This window comes from Patagioenas fasciata, chromosome 11, assembly GCF_037038585.1.
Source record: "Patagioenas fasciata isolate bPatFas1 chromosome 11, bPatFas1.hap1, whole genome shotgun sequence".
Classification (NCBI taxonomy): Eukaryota; Metazoa; Chordata; class Aves; order Columbiformes; family Columbidae; genus Patagioenas; species Patagioenas fasciata.
Window position 1 is genome coordinate 24,642,321 of NC_092530.1, and position 18,558 is coordinate 24,660,878.

Consider the following 18,558-nt stretch of genomic DNA (forward strand, 5'->3'; position numbering starts at 1 on the left):
TAACTTGGGCTTCAACTACTGTCCCACATTCGCCTTGGTTATGAAGGTCTTAATCTACAAAAAGTGTCTGTATGGCGCCTAAACTATCACAAAAACGTGTAATGCCACTTCCTTTATTTTCTCCACCTTTTAGCGATTCACTCACCATTCTTACTACTCTTTGGCCCCCACCCTCAGCATTTATCATCCAACTAAGCATTCCTGGCACATCTGGTGAGCAAAAGGTACATTGATTTCTCTATGTAAGAAAGTTAGAACAAACCAGAGTGAAGGGCTCATAGTATGTCAGAAGCTCCCATGTCTGAGAACCTGTGGCCATTTATGCTTTTGCTGTAGAGCTTTAACAGATTCAAATAACATAGACTCAAGCTTGGGAAGTACTGGTACTTTTGAACAAAAAAGTAGCTATTCTGGCTGCAAATTTGAAATTTGTTCTCAGGAAAGACAGAGCTATGTGGCTTTCTTTCTTACAGCCATCTTAGCTGATGTCCCTCAAAAAAACACCTCCTTCAACATGCAGTGAAAAGGTACATACCCAGTGCAACCCGTGCAGCAGAAGCATCGTAATTGATCCAGAAGGAGACCCAGGACAGGATGGTGATGAGAATAGATGGCATGTAAGTCTGCAGGATGAAGTAACCAATGTTCCTCTTAATCCGGAAGCTCAAGGATAAGCGCAGATACGAACCTGTCAATGAGCCATTAAAGGGAGATGTTTGAGAGGAGGGCAAGGCTGCATTTATGGTAAGAGCTTAGGTTAGGAATCAAAACTTTATTTGGAAAATGTTCTCAAGAGGCAGAGATAATGAGAAAACTCTCCTTTTTCCTTCATTTGTTCTTGCAGAGTCATCAGTTTTTGGAAGGAGACTCTTCAGAGGCTGCTCAGTTGGCTCAGAATATTAAGAAGAAAGGAATCTCTACATAAGTTACGTTATTGTGTCAGACATCATTGGAGAATGTCTGTTCAGTGCTGAAATTGCTATTAGGGTATGTGCCAATTTGATACATGCTTACACAGGAGACTTCAACCCTATATCTGGATGCAGTGAGATGATTTTCCAGTGTTTCATGTGCTAGCTTTTCCTCCAAACAGCAATGAAGATCTGAATCATATTTTTCCTGTGCTGTTCTAAAAATGGGTTATGGTCAGACTGGGCAAATTCGTATGCAAATGGAGCACTGTTAGTTAATCTGTAGGTCTTTTTTCTTTTCTTTTCTTTATTTTCCCAAGTTGTTGCAACTTCCTCCTAATCTTTTAGTAAACCTAATGGGGATAGTGAGGACAATAAGTACTTCTACTCTTCTTCCACTGGAGCCAGGTCATTTTAACAGGGACGGAGCATGGCCTCTCTCTATGCTGTGAAACAAAGCCCAAGTCATTCCTCCTTCCTACCTCTGTCCCTTAGGCAACATAGCAGCCTGAAACATGGGTATAATTGTGGGCTGGCAGCTAAAGTAACAAGAGAACAACAGTCTTTAATGATCAAGGAGTTAGACTGGGAAAAAGGGAGGTTATGTTCTCTCTATGTGCCATTTGCGTAGCTTGAACACAGTATTCCACCCGTCTTTTGTTGAAGGTCTTAACTGTTTAGATTGCAAACTTCTTTTGGAGGAATACTGTCTGTTGTTGTGGGTCTCTAGATTACCATTGCAATGGGACCCTGCTCCTAGCATGCCCCTGAGGCACTGTTGTAACAACATCACCATCTGCCACCACCTCTGATAGACTCAGGCTGTGATTTCATGGCATTTCGAAAATTGCCCCATTTAAAAGGTGTGTGGCATGCTGTTTTGGCAATGAACTCCATGACAGATCAAAGTGAAGACAGCAACCAAAATCTAAACCCCTCCAACTTTCCAACTGGCAGCATCTGAATCATCCAAGATATTCTCTCCAGATCTTTTTATTGCTGTGCACAGATGGGTTTGCACCAGGTCATAGACCACTTGCTTTTCAACTGATACATTCTTCTGCTTACTATTGCACCTACATTAACTTTGAGAGCCAGTTGCAAACCACATAAAAATAAGCTACAAGCTAAGAACCTTCTAAAGAGATTCTGTTTTGAGCTCAGTTGGTGTTTTGACTTAGACATGAAAACAGCACTTGCTGGCCACAGAAGATGCCTCTTTTCCAAAGGAACAGGACCGTAAGTTGAAGCCTAGATCCTAAGTTAGTGCCTCAGTATCCGACTCAGAGGAATAACCACATTGAGGTTGATCCGTAGGAGGTTTGCACATTCCAAAACATCCCTTTTTGCAGACACTCACCGGTGGTGAAGACCACTTCCCTGCTGACCAGTCTCTGCTCAATAATGGTGAACTGAGGCAGTTCTAGCACCTCCATCCCCGTGACAGCAGAATCATTTCCTTGCCAGAAGAAGACAATGTCATCAACTGTGTAACCATCTGCAGAGACGAAGAAGCACAGAGAGAGAACTAAGCTGACAAGCTGGAGCAGATGACACCCCCATTTTCACTAAGGTGATCTGGAAAAGGCTCCAAAAGAAAGCCCACACCATCAGATAGCAAGCATAAGCCATCCCTGCTGACATTCTTTTCTTCTTCAGCTAAACTTGGCATTACAGTCCTCAGGAGAAGAGGAAAAAATTGGTCAGAAGTCCCACTTCCGGCTAGAATTCACGAGAAAACGGTGAGAATTGGTCCATCAGGCCTTGACTTGTGCTAAATAATCTCCATGGCTGACATGACAGGAACTTGCTCATCAGAAGTCTCTGTCAAATGAACCAAACGTGACATTTTGCTTTTTAAATACTGCCTCCTTTTACCAGAAGGGGGAGACCACACAATACATTCTGGTGGGGACTAAGCAAACCAAACATGTATTAAAAAATTCCCAGAGAGAAAAAGATTTACAACAGCAGTTGAAAAGAAATTTGAGCACCAGAGCATCTCCCTCTTCCACACAGTCTCTGTCAAAATTTAAGGCCAGGAAGTGGACAAAGTCTCTGACATCAGAGGTTGCTTTTACCAAGTGCTGGCTGAAAAGAGCAGCAACAGAAGAGAGGAAAGGGAGTCAGGCTGGTAACAAATACTTATTCCTTACATTTTACGGTAATGGACTTGTTAACTCAGCCAAAGGTACAGCCTCTTATTTTAACCCCAAACAATACACTCCAGATAGGTCTGCACAGGCTGGAAATGCTGAGGAGCCCAAAGCCACTGTCCCAGCAGAAAGACTTCCCAGATGCTCTGGGCTCATGAGGAATGAGGCTCAGGGGATGAAATCGTGCAGCTCTCCTTTCCATCAGTGTGATATTCACAGCCCTGCCCACTGCCCTCATGGGCAAGGATTCATCTCCACTTAAAAATTAATACCGCTTGTGGCAAGTTGGGTTTTGGAGCACTGCAGCTGTTGTTGCACAAGGGATGGCCTCTCATTCTAAGCAAAGTGCAGAGCTGCATGGGAGCACCTCCACGTGCAAAGAAGTGGTAAGGTATGGGCAGGTTTCAGTACAGCATGGTGCAAGGCTTCCTTTGGAGCATGAACTTCATCTATGCCCACAGACAACTATTATTCACAAGCTGCACTGCAGCATGACAGCCTCCCTTTTCCATAAGCCCTCACAGCAGAGACACTTGGCCAGCAATACCCAGCAAGGCTGAAAGCCACTAGCGAGAGCTGCCACCAAAACCAGCACCAGTGTATTAGCGGGATCAAAGGACTAAAGGGTTGTTGAATGTACCATGAAGAAAAAGTTCTAACTAGCCTTAGGGGCCAAGGGTTACCCCAGATCGTAGCTGAACCTTTAAGGACGGCAGCATCCTGCAGCTCCTGAGTGAATAAAGAGCTGAGCAACCTGGTCTGATCTCATAACTGACCCTACCTGGAGCTGCGGGCTGGACTAGAGACACCCTGAGGTCTCTTCCCAAACTGAATTATTTGATGACTGTGTAGTCTCCAAACCCACATCCTGCACTCTCAGTCATTACTGTGCTTATTCATGGGTGCTAAAAAATAATAACTGTTTTCCAAATGCCATGGCAGATCTGCTTCTGATGTAAATCAGCTAAGCCATGGCTCCACCTCCTCCCCCCCATGGCATGTTCCTGCTCCCATGGCAGTAAGTGGTAAAGCACCCACAAGCCCACAGAGACTTAGGACCCTTAGGTTATCATCTCATGTGCTGCACACACTGGGGTGTCACAGGCTGTTGCACTGCCTCGAGTACCCCAGCTTTGTGCACAGGAAGCGATATTTGCATCTGGCTGCGACATCTCTCCCAGAATGCTGAGACCAAGTGTGGAAAGTGGCAAGAAAGAGCCAAGTTCCCCACTCCTCCGGGTGGCTGATTCCAGCGGCTCCAACGCTCTCACAGCCGAAAACATTGTGTGATTTTACATTTGAATTAATCTGGCTCAGCTGTTCAGACACTGGTGGTTGTTGTGAATTTTTCTAGGAGGTTACCAAGCCCTTTCCACCGAGCACTCCCCCTCTGCAGAGGTGCACCCAGCCTGTAAACAAGTCGCCTCTCCACCTCCTTTGCAGTAAACAAAGCAGATTGAGCTATTGAGGTTTCTCACTGCAAAACATCTGCTCCAGCCCTTGAACCACTTTTTAGCATCTTTTCTCAACCTCTTCTGGTCTCTCAACTTCCTTTCTAAATTTCAGAAACCAAATATAGACAAGAGTCCCTTTCCCCATCTCAGCAGTGACATATTCAGATGCCAATCAATTCCCTGCTCTGACTCACAGCTCCCCTGGTTTATATAACGCAGGCTCACTCCAGCCCTTTTTGTTAAAGCCCTGCTACAAAACCTCCAGCCGTGGTGCTCAGGGCTGCCATCCCTACCACCTTTCCCCTGGTTGATACTCATGCGGGTACGAGTTCCTCAGCCCGGCCCGCTCTCCCACACCCAGGCACAGATCTCCACATTTAGCCAGTTTCAAATGCATTCTGGATGTATTCAAATTGGGAGGTATTCAAATGTGCAACGAGCAAGCCACGCAGACTGCTATCTTCATCATCCACAAATTTAACAGCAGTGACTTCAAATTTACTTCCTCATCAGCAATGAAAATGTCAAATTACAGTAACTAATTTTAGGAGATCTCACAGTTAACTAGCTCAGTTCCATTCATCCTATGACCTGCTTGTATTGGGTACCAATTTTTGTGGTTTATTTTTTTATTATTATCACATTATGCAGTATGAAATCAAACACCTTTCTCAGGAAGCCATTTTTAAAGTGATTCTAAAGGAAAAGGTTGTTCAGTCTAAAAATAAACGTTTCACTTTGATTTCTGAGCTTTCAAAAGAAAACCAAATTTCCATTTTACTTTTAAAAAGTTAAAAAAAAAAAGAACTTTCACAAAGACTAGTCATTTCAACCTGAAATATCATAAAGTATTGATACGATGTCTTAAAATGTCAGATTAACAGCCTGTTTGCTGCCTGCCTCATCAGGTTTTTGTTAGATCCTGGCGCATAGCTCAGCAGAGATACATGCGGTGAGGGCAATTTCGGGAATGGAGAGATGGGATCACCAGGCAGTGCCAGCACTGTTTCCCTCCTGCAGGTAAGTGCTCTGAGCTGCCGTGGGGAAGGAGACCCAGCTGCCTGCTGCTGCTTTAAAAACCCAGCACCCCTGCACTGAAAGAGGGTTATTTTGGTGGTTTGTTTGGTATTTTATATATATATATATATATTTTTAAGCCAGCCATAAAAGGGCTATTATTCCAGAGTTGCGTGGACTCGAAAGCAAACAAAATGGAGCCCTGCAGATTTTGAACGTGCAAGTGTGTAGAAGACAAAAGGTCTTAGGAAGGAAACAATCGAATCTCTTCATCTCCACGTGGATCTTAGAAATATTGTAAGGAAATGTAGCTTCAACCAACAAATTGGCTTGACATGTCCCATTAAGAACAAAATCGCAACATGGGGAACTGTGGGTAATTCTCTGCCTTCTGTTTTCTTGGTTGTACCGTAAACTATTCTCAAAATGCTAAGGAGCGCCAGAAATGACATGTCATTAGTGCCTCCAGCAGGACCTAATTTACATCCCATTACCCGCCACGCCAAGTGCTGCGGTGGCTGCGCATCCCAGGCAACCCGAGCAGCGAACAGGAAGGGGGGTCCCAGGCGCGGGCAGGGCTGCTAAGGCAGCACGGTGCCTCCTGACCATGGATGCTGTGGGACCTCTTTTATGAAAGAAGCAATTCTCTGATAATCACCACTGAAGCTGCATCATCATTACTGTGAGATCTGCCGCTCTGGACCGCTCCTGCGGGTATACTGCTGTGCATTCTGATGAGGGACAGCCGGACTCCCTCCACTGGCATGGCCAGGAGAGGTTTTCCATAGGTGGGGAGGAACTGTGGGAGGGTTTGGGTCCCACCTCCTGTACAGAGCAAGGCCAGCCACAAGGTTCCCAGGGCTTTCTTGGGGCTAAGGGAGGCTTCCCCTGAGGGTGTGAGTGATATTAATACCCAGCCTGCTGCTAGAGCTCCTTTTTCCCAGGCATTTCACCCACAAGGTCCCCTCAGGATGGAGTTTGGATGAGGGACCCTGGTCTTTCCCCAGGGGACATCTTCCAGGAGGGGTGACCCACAAGAGCCCTGGGAGGCACGCCATGGGCGGGAAGCTGTGGCTAGGGCAGGTGGCACCGCATGGTGGGGGACAGACAGAGGGTATACGCACAGCTCTCAATTTCCAGCGTGCAGTTCTGCTGGTCCAGGGGGTACCTCCGCAAGTCCATCATGCAAGCAGCCGTGGTGGTGATCCTGAAAGGGGAAAAAAAAAAAATCAGCTGTGTTTTTTTTTGCTTGAATTAAAAGAAAAAGGAGAAATGAAAGGTAGATGTGAAAGTCAGGCAGCATTTGGGGCCGCTGTTTCCCTGGAAACCAGGGAGATTCATGGTGAGAGGTGTGCGGGACTGAGGGGCTGGATGCAGCTCACCCTCAACTGCATGGCCTAAATCCTTCATAACTCACGTTAGCAAGGCAGTATCTGTGTTAACGGGGTGGGGAGGGATTTTTGTTCCTCCTCTGTCTCTCTCTGGAGAGAGACAAAGGAACCAGGAGTAGGCAGAGCTACAGGCAGGGGGGGAAGAGGAGAGGCATCTCAGTTTGTGAGAGACAGCTGACACACGTCTGTAAAACAGAAGATGCATTAATTAAATTGTCCAGCAATGACCTATAGAGGAGAATAGCTGGCTACATTACAACCCCTTTTCCTCCCAAGCCGCCCCAATGACCCTACTTGCAGCCCCCCATCCATCCCCACTCCATCATATGCACCTCGATGCTGCCAAATCCAAAAGCCCAGACCCCACTGATGCACCCTTCTGCTCCTGCGGGTTCACGGCTCTGCTAACAGAATAACTCTTGTGCAACCAATTGCACAATGAAGGTTCATGAAAGAACCTTGTGTATGTGTGCATCTCCCCCCAAAAAACAAATACAGGAAGAGAATGAAGATTGGTGTTGTTTTTGAGGTGCCAGAGCAGCATGGTGCCTGTGGTGGGTTCACATGAGGTTGTGAGGAGGGTTTGTGTGTGTTTCATGTACACGAAGGAACATCACTCTCTGGGATGGAGAATTTTGGGCTGGGATAAAGGAGGGAAGAGGGCATGAAGCAGGGACAGAGCAAACCAACCTGGCAACACAGCCTTGGAGTTAAAAGACTGGCCCTGTTTCTCAAATGTATTGCTCTGCTCACCCTTTAATGCAGTTTTCTTTCTGTGCAATATATGTGTGCAGAGTGCTGATGAGGGGGGGAGAGATTGGTGCATTCCCCCCTCTTTTTTTTCAATTAACCATCTGGAAGGCATTAATCAAGCTACACATTTTTACTATGTAGGCATAACCAGTGAACTGTTAACAAGAAAGCTTTATCTTCTGAGCCCTGTGGCTTGGAAGAGAGAAAAGCGAGGGGAAAAAAAAAATCAATGATCAAAAAAGAAACCAGAAATGGAGAGAGAAGGGCTGAAGCTGGACAAAATAAATTAGAAAGGGTGGGGAAAAGCAGGGGCAGCAAGGCAGCAAGCACCCCAGAGAGAGAGGGCAGCCCTGGGGGGTATCGGGTGGGGGCTGTAGCAGGGCAGGCGAGCGGCCCCCGCAGAGCTGCTGGCGCTTTAAGAAATCTCGTGTGCTAAATTTATCTCTCTGCTGTCTGTGAAGACTGTTTGTAGGAGATGAAGCCTTGAGGAGAGCCTTTGCCACTGCCTGCCATGCTATAAATAGATCCAAAGAGACGGAGGGAATTTATATATATCCTCACTGGGTCTAGATACAACATTGCAGCTGCCCTTTCTCCGAGCAGGGGGCCCAAGTGAGCTCTTAACCCTTTTATCTGTAATGCGGTCGGGGTGGGGGAGAAACCTCAGAAGGGGAGAAGGATAACAGGACAGGAGCCACTTAAAAATTATCACCATGGCTTCGGGATTGCATGTATTGCTTTTACAGCCTCCCACTTCAGCATTTTCAGGAGGGCTGTTAGAAACACAATGCCTCTCCCACCCTAATCCTCCCGGACCAGGACAGCTGTGCACATGAGCCCACCATGGAACAGCAGATCTGAAGCACACCTGGGTGGACCTGCACCTTGCCAGGAAAGCCCAAAGTGTCCATCCTGGCCAGGCACTGAGACCGAAGAGTCATGAATGGGTATGACTCATTCCCTTATGCCGCACACAGCATATACTGTATATATTATACTGCACCCGTGGGAAATAGCAGTTACAAATGCATTTTCCTGTTTTCCCTAAAGTGTGAGATGCAAAAATGTATTAAATGAAAATTTTCCACCCCATTTGTGGGACGCTGTGGGCTAAAACCTTTCCATAGAGTCCATCCCAAAATTGCAGCCTGACTAACTTGGCTACACAAAGGACATCCAGGGGAAGCCTTTTCTGGTTCAAGAGGGACCCTCTCGCTTCTCGACAGGATTTGCTTATCACCTGCAGTGCTGCTTGGAAATGCAGAGCACGACACAGTGAGCTATGGCTACCACACTCCATGCGCCAAATCCTGCTCACACTAACAGCCAGCATAAATCCAGAGCCACTCCAATGATTCTTGCAAGATCGCACCAATTTATATCAGCAGAGATTTACATCAGGGCAGAATTTAGCTCTGTTATTTCAAAAAAGAAGAGAACCTCAGGACAGGTAGGACAGAAAGGAGAAAAATAAGATTAAGAGGACATCTGTCCTCAAAAGCCAGACAATTTCTCCTTCCTTCCAATCAAAAGGCAGGTTTATCCACAATGTATAGTTCAGCATCCTCCAGGGATATCCCCACTGGCTGCAGATCCCAAACTCCTGGTGATCTGCCTCTGTAACACCGCTTGGGCAGGTAAGAATTTGAACCACGCAAGGTGAAGGTTTTGTTCTGTTTTCAGAGCAGAGGTAGCACAACCACACGTGGCTGTCCTGGGCTGTAGCCACCTGCTTGTCTGGAGCATTTCAGCCGGTGTCAAACCCATAGGGAGGTGCGCCTGGCAAGCCCAGGGACACCAACACCACAGGACGTTCTGTACAAGGACAAGATGTTAGGAGCAGCTGGCCTGGGGTAACCAGGTTCAGTTCAGGTCCTGTCTCTGGGCTTCCTAAACCCTGATAAACCAGCCCTACTTAGGATAAAGCAAGTGGTATCCCAGAGAGGAGAGGGGTGTTTAATCATTTAGACTTCAGATCTCAAAAAAGCTTCCTGGACACCAACTTCTCTTTGCCATGTCCTGCTTGAAGTCCACTGGTGACCCACTGCATCACAACTCTGCCATTGCTTTACACAGCACCTGTCACTGTTGGGGAAATATCCACCTCTGGCCCCTGCGACTAACTCAATGTTTTCTTGCCACTAGAGAGGCCAACGAGATTTCTCTATTTCCTTTGGTGGTTGTATACTATGAGGAGGTGGGGTTCAAAGGGATGAGAGACTTCACCCACCTCTTACACTCAAAGGGGAATGGGAGCAAAACTCAGGCACCTCAAGTAGCCTTCTGGGGTCACAGCACATGCCACCTCTGGTCCAGAAGGCCACAGAACCAACCTCTGCTTCATGCTTTGATGACCATAAATGTATTACATTGATATGTTCTGAGCTGTTGTGTGAAGAGATGTGTTTGCTTGGCACATGGAAGAGCATGGGGAGGGCTGGAGAGATAGATGGGGGCGTTGACCATGAAGAGCTCAGGGCTGTCTCAACAGGGTTAACAGGCAATAAAGGTGGAAGGAAAGTAAGGTGTGGAAAAATGAGGAGAAAAGCAAAGACTGATGACAGCATGAGCACTGATTGGGGTGGCAGGAGTGGAAATGAAAGACAGGAGAGCAGATAGTGCAGGACAGGAGGCCACTGGGGTAAGGGAACAGAGGAGAGGAAACAGGGGAAGCAAGGGGTGAAGCAGCCTGGGGAAAGAGACCTGGAGAAGAATGGGAGGTTAAAAGACAGAAAGCAGAGCAGGAGTGGATGCTCACTGTGAAAAAGGAGATGAGGAGACAGAGAACAAACCATCACCCTGTAAACAACTCTAGACAGAGCACGCTGCCTCCAGGAGATGCAACCAAAGTGAAAGGGAGCAGGGAGCACGGGGGCCAGAGGCAACGCTGGGGAAGGATGCCACCTTCCCTGTGGCATTAGCATGAGGCGCTGGCCTCTGGCCAAGTTGTGTCTTCTCCCTCCCTCTCCTCCTCTCACGCTTCTCTGCCCACCTCCCTCCCCTTTTAAATTCAAAAAATTTGTGTGGTGTGAAATTTCGTCTGCCTTGATGGCAATTCACAGAGACACTGCCCATCCAAGGGAAGAGGTTTGCCTGCGCTTTGCACGGTGCGCTCAATGAAGCGGCCCCGCTCCCGCCAGCAGCCCAGCCTGGCCATCACCACCATCCTCTGTCTCCCCTTTCCTTCCTCAATCTCTGCCCACCCTGTGGGTCTCCAGGTCAGCCCCCTCACATGTCACAACCTTTATATCTCTTTCCCTACAAAAAAAAAGACATCAATGCCCTTGCCCTAATAATTTCTCCTGAGATCTGCAGGCAGTCGTGCTATCAAGCAACCAAGTCCTCACTGCGCTGCTATTCTGCTGCACATCTCGCAGGTGGACACAGTTCTTCTGGGGGGAGACAGGGCTGTGGAGAAACCACTGTACATCTCAAAAACAGAAAGGATATGCATCCATGAGATATGTCAAGAAGCTTTGGCAGCAGAAGCCAAAGTAGCCTGGATAACTTGCTCTGAAGAGCATCCTTCAGCCCCAGGAGAGGTAGAGACCATCTCTAGGAAAGCAGCCACAGAGCTTTGAGTCAAACAGGATGAGTGCTAGGTCTCTATTTATTACAATGAAAGCTTTGCCCATCTGCTTGGATTGACAAAGGAGATGCTGGCACAGAAAGGGTACCACAACCTGACCCTCAACCGCTGCCTACACTCACAAGCTGAAGCCAGCAGCAGCAGAGGACTGTCCCACCACAGCTACAGCTCAAAAGGGAATGCTCAAATTTCTGTCAGCCATCAGTCCTCCACAAATATTTCTGTTCTCTGACATGAACACCACCAGCCATTTCATTCCCTCTCTGATCCTCCTCATTGCTGTTTACTTATTAATGGCTTCTTGTGTCTTATTTAGAATGATTATATAAGTTCACAGACATGGAGCATCATAGAGCTCCAACCTGCTATTAAAAACTACCACAGTTGAATGTCTTCTTCCCTAAAATTCAGTATGGATGGGAGTTGGATGAGTACTGCACAAATACCCCCACTGTTGCCTTCCTAAGAAAAGGAGGGACGGAGCCAGTAGCTCAGGCACTTACCCCTATTTTGCAGTTACAGATCAAGTGTCCTTATGCAGGGACTACCACAAACACTCTCACAGTAAAGGATAAATATTTTTAAGTTGCTGGTTGCAACTTTTTGGATTTCAGATTTCCCAAGAAGCTGAAGATGTTCCTGTTCCACACAGAGACAGAATCCCAAAGCTCACAACAGTTCAAAGAATGAATGGAAAGAGTTCAGGTTTTGCAGGACTTGTGAAGGCTCATCCCATGGGCCAAGTTAGACTAGTAAGAGAATTCTGGTGACTAAGAGTAGAGGGAAAGGCAAAATTGCTGTTTTGCTGAACATGGGGAAAAAAACCAAAATTGAATTTTTACTCTGCACATTTTCAAAGTCAGTCGTAAAACCATGCTGGCAAATGTCACCTTCTGCCTGGCAGCAAGCACAAACTCCGAAGGGCCTGGAGGGATTTATAAACCCATGGTGAATTTTGCCATTCTTTTAACACAGTCTGATCTCTGCAAACTCCTGGAGGTCATGTTAGAACCAAGAGCAAGGCAAGGATATGGAATTTTTTCCCCTTGTGCCTGTTTGCCCAAAACTGACTCTATAAGCCTTGGCACAATCCTGCTAAGGTCATTCTGTTTCCAAAAGCATCTGTGCTTGTATAGGCATCCTTTGATAAATAACAGCGCGCACTGCACTCAGATAGGGAAGGGGGAAAAAAAAGGTTCTTCTAAACTAGTTCTCAGGGTACTAGTCATCTAAATTAACCATTTTTCTACCCTGGAAAATTATAAAGCAGAGTTGCCTTGGCTGCAAGGCTTTGCTTTTCTGCCTCTTTATTCCAAATGCACCATGAGCCTGGCAAGTTGTCAACTGGACTGGGAAACAAGAGAGACCCAAGTGGAACCATGTTTAAAAAGAGAACAATTTTTACGGTTGCTTCAGACAACAGTGACTTCCACTTAAAAGAGCAGGAGGTCTCTTCCTTCAACAGCATCAGGCTGGGAGGAAGTTGAATTATAAAACAGTAACCCCTGACTTTAACCTCTGGGATTCAGCAAAAAAACATAGGCAGGATGCAGGGATGGGCTCAGGCTGGTGGTTGGGATAGGATAAGCAGGAACACTAAGAGGTACTGCCAGAGTGAGCCATGGGCTCAGGGCACGCAAACTCTTTCAGTGATCTGTGAGAAGATGGTGGGAATCAGCTGTTTGTGGGTGCTACTTGACCTCTATTTTTGCTAATAAACCAGTCAGGATTATAGGACATGCAGCACAGGCAGCAATTCCAGCCAGACCCTGATCATGCTTGCTCCTTTCTTGCAACATTAACAATGGGGAAGCAGCTCTGGCTTGCTGCTTTATCCTGTTTTAGTGAACTCCAATTTCTTCACTGCTTCTAAGGTGATTCTGAAATTCCACATTATTAAACTTTCTTCCAGTGTTTCCAGCTCGGTCCTTCATCCCAGTCCTGGGATGCAGAACTAGCTCCAAGGGGCCACATGGATGGAAATAAGCCTAACTCTTTGCATCCAGGTTGTCAAAGGAGAGATTTCCATTGCCTTTACCTAACCTGAGGATGGAGTAGGCAAAGCTCCTAGAGGCAGGGTAGAGCCTGAATCATCTCTCACATTTCCAGAGATACCTCTCTCAGAAAGGGAAGGGGAAGCAAAAATCGCAGATTTCTTTCCTTCTTGCCTCTGAGGAGAAGAAAATTTTTCAGTGGTCTCAGTACAGAAAAATCTCAATTTTAACCCATCAGACCATCTTCACTGCTGAAAATCAAAGAACATTCATGAAGAGAACAAGGACATGGCTGCAAACAGCAGGCTTCATGTGAGACAGGAGCAACCTTTCTAGCAGGTGGATAACCCAAGAACCCCAGTCTGGGACCTGGGGAATGTAATACAGACCAGGCTGGGTCCTGATCAAGAGACAGGTTGGAGGTGGGAGCTGTGAAATGCCCATAATGAGCTCCAGCAGAGCCACAGCCATGGAGAGAGGGCAGGACAGCCCTGGAGGAACCACACACCAAGTTGGCATGGGGGTCTCTGGTGCTGGGTGAGTGAGTGGGTGGGATACTTTACATGTGTCTGTTAACGTGTGTCCTCTCCCTATGTAAGGTGAGCTAGAAGTGGTGTTCTAGCTGCTGCTTTGCTTGGAAATAAGGTCAAATCCACAAGCGGGTCAGCAGTAGCTTGCTGCAGTGTGAGGGCTGACGTCCCCCAGGAGCCGCTACCTCACAGGCAGCAGCTGAAGGATGGGAAGTTACCCCAATAAAAGCCAAAATTAAGTGCTGCCAAAGCAGATGGGCTCAGCTTCTCTCAGTCTAAAACTGCAAATTTTGAGTTGTTTGAAGTATGACAATTCTCTCCCTCTTGCTTTAGGCACTGAACAGGTATTTACAATGATGAGGACAGTGGAGATCTGCTGCCCTCACTGGGCTCAGAGCCGTGCTATACCTTGGCACCTTTGCATGCATCCGAAGTGCCTGATCTCTAAAACACACCCCATTGCGGTGACTGTTGTGGACAGGAATAAAATTAAAAAAATAAAACAAATCCAAAAAAAACCCAACTAACCAAACAAAAAACCCCACAATACACATGCTCCCCACCACCACTACCACCTTCGCAGGAGATCCCTCATTCTCTCTGCACAGGAATTAGTCTCCGTCTTCAAATTCCTCTGCAGTTTTTCGGTTGCTCGGTTTACATCGCCTGGGCTCCTCGCCAGACAGGCATCGCCTCTCGCTTGCTGTCCACCCGGCTTCACGCCTGCTTCCCCCACCCCAGCCCCTCTGCTCCCCCTGCCAGCTCAAGGATGCAGTCTGGGCTCCCCAAAGCACCTGTTCTGCTGGAATCTGGTTTTGTCCCTAATTAGAATGAAATCAAATAGCTTCAAGATTTCCCTTCAGGATTATTTTAAAGCTGGTTTCAACTATGATTTCCAATTAGCATGCGAGAATTTCAGCATTGTTACAGTTGTTTCTATTTTTAGGTCTCTGAAAACAGATAGCAAAATACTGGTGACATCAGCATTTGACAACTGTCAACTTGTTTCACTACCAAGTGGATGCTACATGGTCTAGAAAAGCATATAAAAATCTGAGACTACAATGTATAGCTTGTAGGTGTGATAACGTAAAGCTTATTCAGTAGTGTGGCAGGGGTGGACTGGACAGTCTCTAGAGGTCCAAAGAAAGCCTTTGATGATTCCCTGTGTTGCTCAGATGTCAGTAGTGGTAGTAAAGCAGCTTGAAATAGTGAGGGAAATATTGACATAAGTGAAAAATTCTCTACATAAAATTAGAAGTGAAACATCAACGTTCTTTTTTCTTAAACAAAAAAAAATTTCTCCCTAATTTTTAGTTTAAAATTTGATGACACCAATGCAATTTCTGACAAAAGCCATCAGGAGGAAAAATATATAGAATTCAACCAGTGCTATCCAGCTCTCCCTCCCTGTTTTATCCTCCTCCATCCACTACCTAATAGCTAATTCCTTTGTCTTTGTGGGCAGCTCCTTTAAGCTTCACTTTGTATTGCAGACTTTCCACATCATTTTAGCACCTTTCTGCTGTGTGCCACAGGTGACCAACTCTCCTACGCTTCACAGGAACTTTTAATTCCTGCAAGGTGTTTGAGGGCCAGGCAAGATCAGGTACTGTTATGCCAGGTTACACCTCCCAAGAATCCTGTCAGCTCTGCCTGTTTGCATCTCCTCCCACTCTGCTCTGCCCTGGGGAGACCACCCCTGGAATATTGTGTCCAGTTGTGGCCCCTCAGTTCCAGAAGGACAGGGAACTGCTGGAGAGAGTCCAGCGCAGTCATGAAGATGCTGAAGGGAGTGGAGCATCTCCCGTGTGAGGAAAGGCTGAGGGAGCTGGGGCTCTGGAGCTGGAGAAGAGGAGACTGGGGGTGATCTCATTAATGGTTATAAATATGTAAAGGATGAGTGTCACGAGGATGGTGACAACCAATGATAAGACAAAGGGGCAATGGGTACAAACTGGAACACAAGAGGTTCCATTTAAATTTGAGAAGAAACTTGTTCCTGGTGAGGGTGGCAGAGCCTGGCCCAGGCTGCCCAGGGAGGCTGTGGAGTCTCCTTCTCTGCAGACATTCAAACCCGCCTGGACACCTTCCTGTGGAACCTCAGCTGGGTGTTCCTGCTCTGGCGGGGGGATTGCACTGGGTGAGCTTTCCGGGTCCCTTCCAACCTCTGACATTCTGTGATTCTGTGATCCCACTTTGTGTTTGCAGAGATAAATGTGCTCTCTGGGCTGGATCGGGATCTGGTCTGCAGGACCTTATTTGGCCTTCTGGGATTTATGACATCTGCAAACTCTCTGGGGAAGGCAGCAGGGAGCACCAGCCCTGCCTCCAGCCCTGCAGCAGCCCAGCACCGCTGCCCTGGCACAGCCCACTGCTGCTTGTGCACGCCTTTTGTTAGAGACCTGGTAACCAGCTTTTAATCCAAGTCCAGTGGGAGTTCATTTTGAAGCAAGCTTTTGTATCAAATGCTTTCCTAAGATGTAGCTGTATTACATATGCTGCACTCCCCTCATCCACTAATTTGCTAATTCTACAGAAAAAAAAGCACAAGCATACATTTTTCTGACACACAACTTCCACAATGGAGTGGAGGAATAAAGGGCTTCATTTGCTCATACAAACAAGTTATCTGAAGCCTGATCTTGCTCTCGTTGAAGTCAGAAACAAAATACCTATTGACTTCCATGTGAGCTAACTGGGACCCTGGGATCTGGTCCAGCGCTTGAGCCCGATCCTGTCAGTCGCTTGAGCATTTGCTGCAGGCAGGGGCTTGCCAGGGTGTCATCGTCCCTGGTCTCTGACATCAGAGACTGCTGGAAAGAAAAATGACTGTTGTGCCACAAATAGCATGACTGAGTCATTTTGATACAGGATCAGCTCAAAGGAGGGGGAAGCGACTCGCAAGAAGGTAGCAGGAGAAGGACCAGAGCTGTGGTATCTCACTCAGGGAAAAACAAACTATCAAACAAAAGAAAAGAAATAGAAATTGCGTCCTTTGGCCTTCTTCCATCAGGGCAACTCCATTTCACGAATCCTTCTGAAAAATGCAGGAAAAGACCAAAAGCAGGTTTCAAAGTACAGGGAAGACCTGCACTTCCTGTTTTCAGGACAAGCGTGAATGTGTTTTTACAAAGATAAAGGGAACACAGGTGAACGAATATTCAATGACTTCTTACTTTATTACACCTGCTGTACACATGGCTATGTATTTTTGAATAGTATTGCAATTATTTGCACCTGCAAAAATGGACCTAGTACCTCTGTGGTCAGCAACATCACAGGTGCAGAGGTCAGCACAGAAAACACCCCTAAAGAAATCTTTGTCCATACTACTATAAATAAAGCTAGAGGGACTACAAGCATTCAGGGCACCTGGCTTGTCCCCCCAAATCCCAGTACCTTCAGGATTATAAAAAGCCACCCACCCTGACCTGAGGTACATTTTAGGAACAGGAGCTGCAGTTACTCAGTGCTTCATTTTTGCAGTTGCCATTTTCTCTAGGGGCAAGAGAGCAGCTTCCAGGAAAACCAGCCAAAAGTTAAAACAACACAGGCAGCTCTTACTATGGCCCTGGAAATAACAGGGGCAAACAGCTGTCATTTTCTTTCTCTTAGCCTGGATGCAGTTTTCCTCATCTCACCCATCTACACAGGTCATGCGGGGAAGCTGAGCTCCCTTCCTCGTGCTGCTGGGCCCCGCGGGAGGGAAAGGGAAGGGACAGTGCAGGAGGTGCTTGCACAGTGTCCCAGCCCAAGCCAGCTCTAGTACAAACCCTCTAAGGGCTTCTACTGCCTGTCACCTGTGCTGCAGGCTTCACATTCTCATTATCTGAGCTGACTAAATGGCAGCTGATAAAAATGTACTAACATTTCTGCTTCTTTTTCTGTGCAGGTGTGTGCAAAGAATTCCCACCAGCATGGGGGAGGCAGCTCTATGCTCGGGTGGGCTGGCTCAGCAGCAAAGAGCAGCCTAAGCTTAAGAACACTCTTTCCACCCTCCTTCCCAAAAGGCTGAACTTATGTTCCTATCTACTACAAGTCAAAGCATCTTCTTGCCTGACCTTCACTCTTCTTGTAACATAATGAAGAAATTTGGGGCAGTCAGCTGTGGGAAGGCTGCAGTCTTTCTGGTGGGCCAGTAAATCTGGCTCAGGGCTCCCTGGCAGTATCAGCCAAACAACATCGCTGGCCCAAGGTAGAGAGATGGATGCACCTGTCCCAGGAAGGGAGCAGCAGAACTGGCACAGAGTCACAAAGTTGGGCTTGTCGCACCTTTTGCTCTGTCCATGCCTGGAGCAAGAGGCATCCACTGATTAGAAGGGAAAAATATTACATACCTCACCCCACATACCACAAGCCTGTCCCTCAGCACCAGCATCAACCGCTCTTTCAGCTTCCCAGCACTCTGCCATAGGGAAAGCAGAGGGCATAGCCACCTTGCTGCCCTGGCAGGACAATGCCCTGGGCAGCCTGCTACCTTGCTGTGCCTATACCCAGCCTTACCCTCCACAAAACAGACCTGCTACTTCAAGAGGAGGGGAAAAAAAAATCGTAAGAAGTCAAACTTTGCCACAAAACACGAAGCAGCAGAGGAGCTGATACTGTAAATGGGAAGGGTGGGTGTATTCTCTTTGAAGGAGAAAGGTCTTTCCTCCGCCTTTGCTGTACTGGGATGTAAGCCCAGAGCTGCTGTCGCAATAATTTGTGAATGTGGAGGCAGGTCTAAAAAGCCAGCTGTGAATTTTGGTAGTCAAAAAAAA

At 47.0% G+C, this 18,558-nt stretch overlaps 1 protein-coding gene across 4 annotated transcripts in view; it reads right to left on the reverse strand.

Annotated features, from left to right (window-relative positions):
• Window positions 1–18,558, reverse strand: part of LOC136106219 (gamma-aminobutyric acid receptor subunit beta-4) — an 83,253-nt gene that overhangs the window by 13,914 nt on the left and 50,781 nt on the right. For all 4 annotated transcript variants that reach the window (XM_071813586.1, XM_065846439.2, XM_065846438.2 and 1 more), the window contains 3 exons: window positions 6,663–6,745; window positions 2,272–2,409; window positions 536–688 (listed from right to left, as the gene is read on the reverse strand). In XM_071813586.1, coding sequence (XP_071669687.1) covers window positions 536–688; window positions 2,272–2,409; window positions 6,663–6,745 — 374 coding nt within the window. The remainder of the gene's footprint in view (window positions 1–535; window positions 689–2,271; window positions 2,410–6,662; window positions 6,746–18,558) is intronic.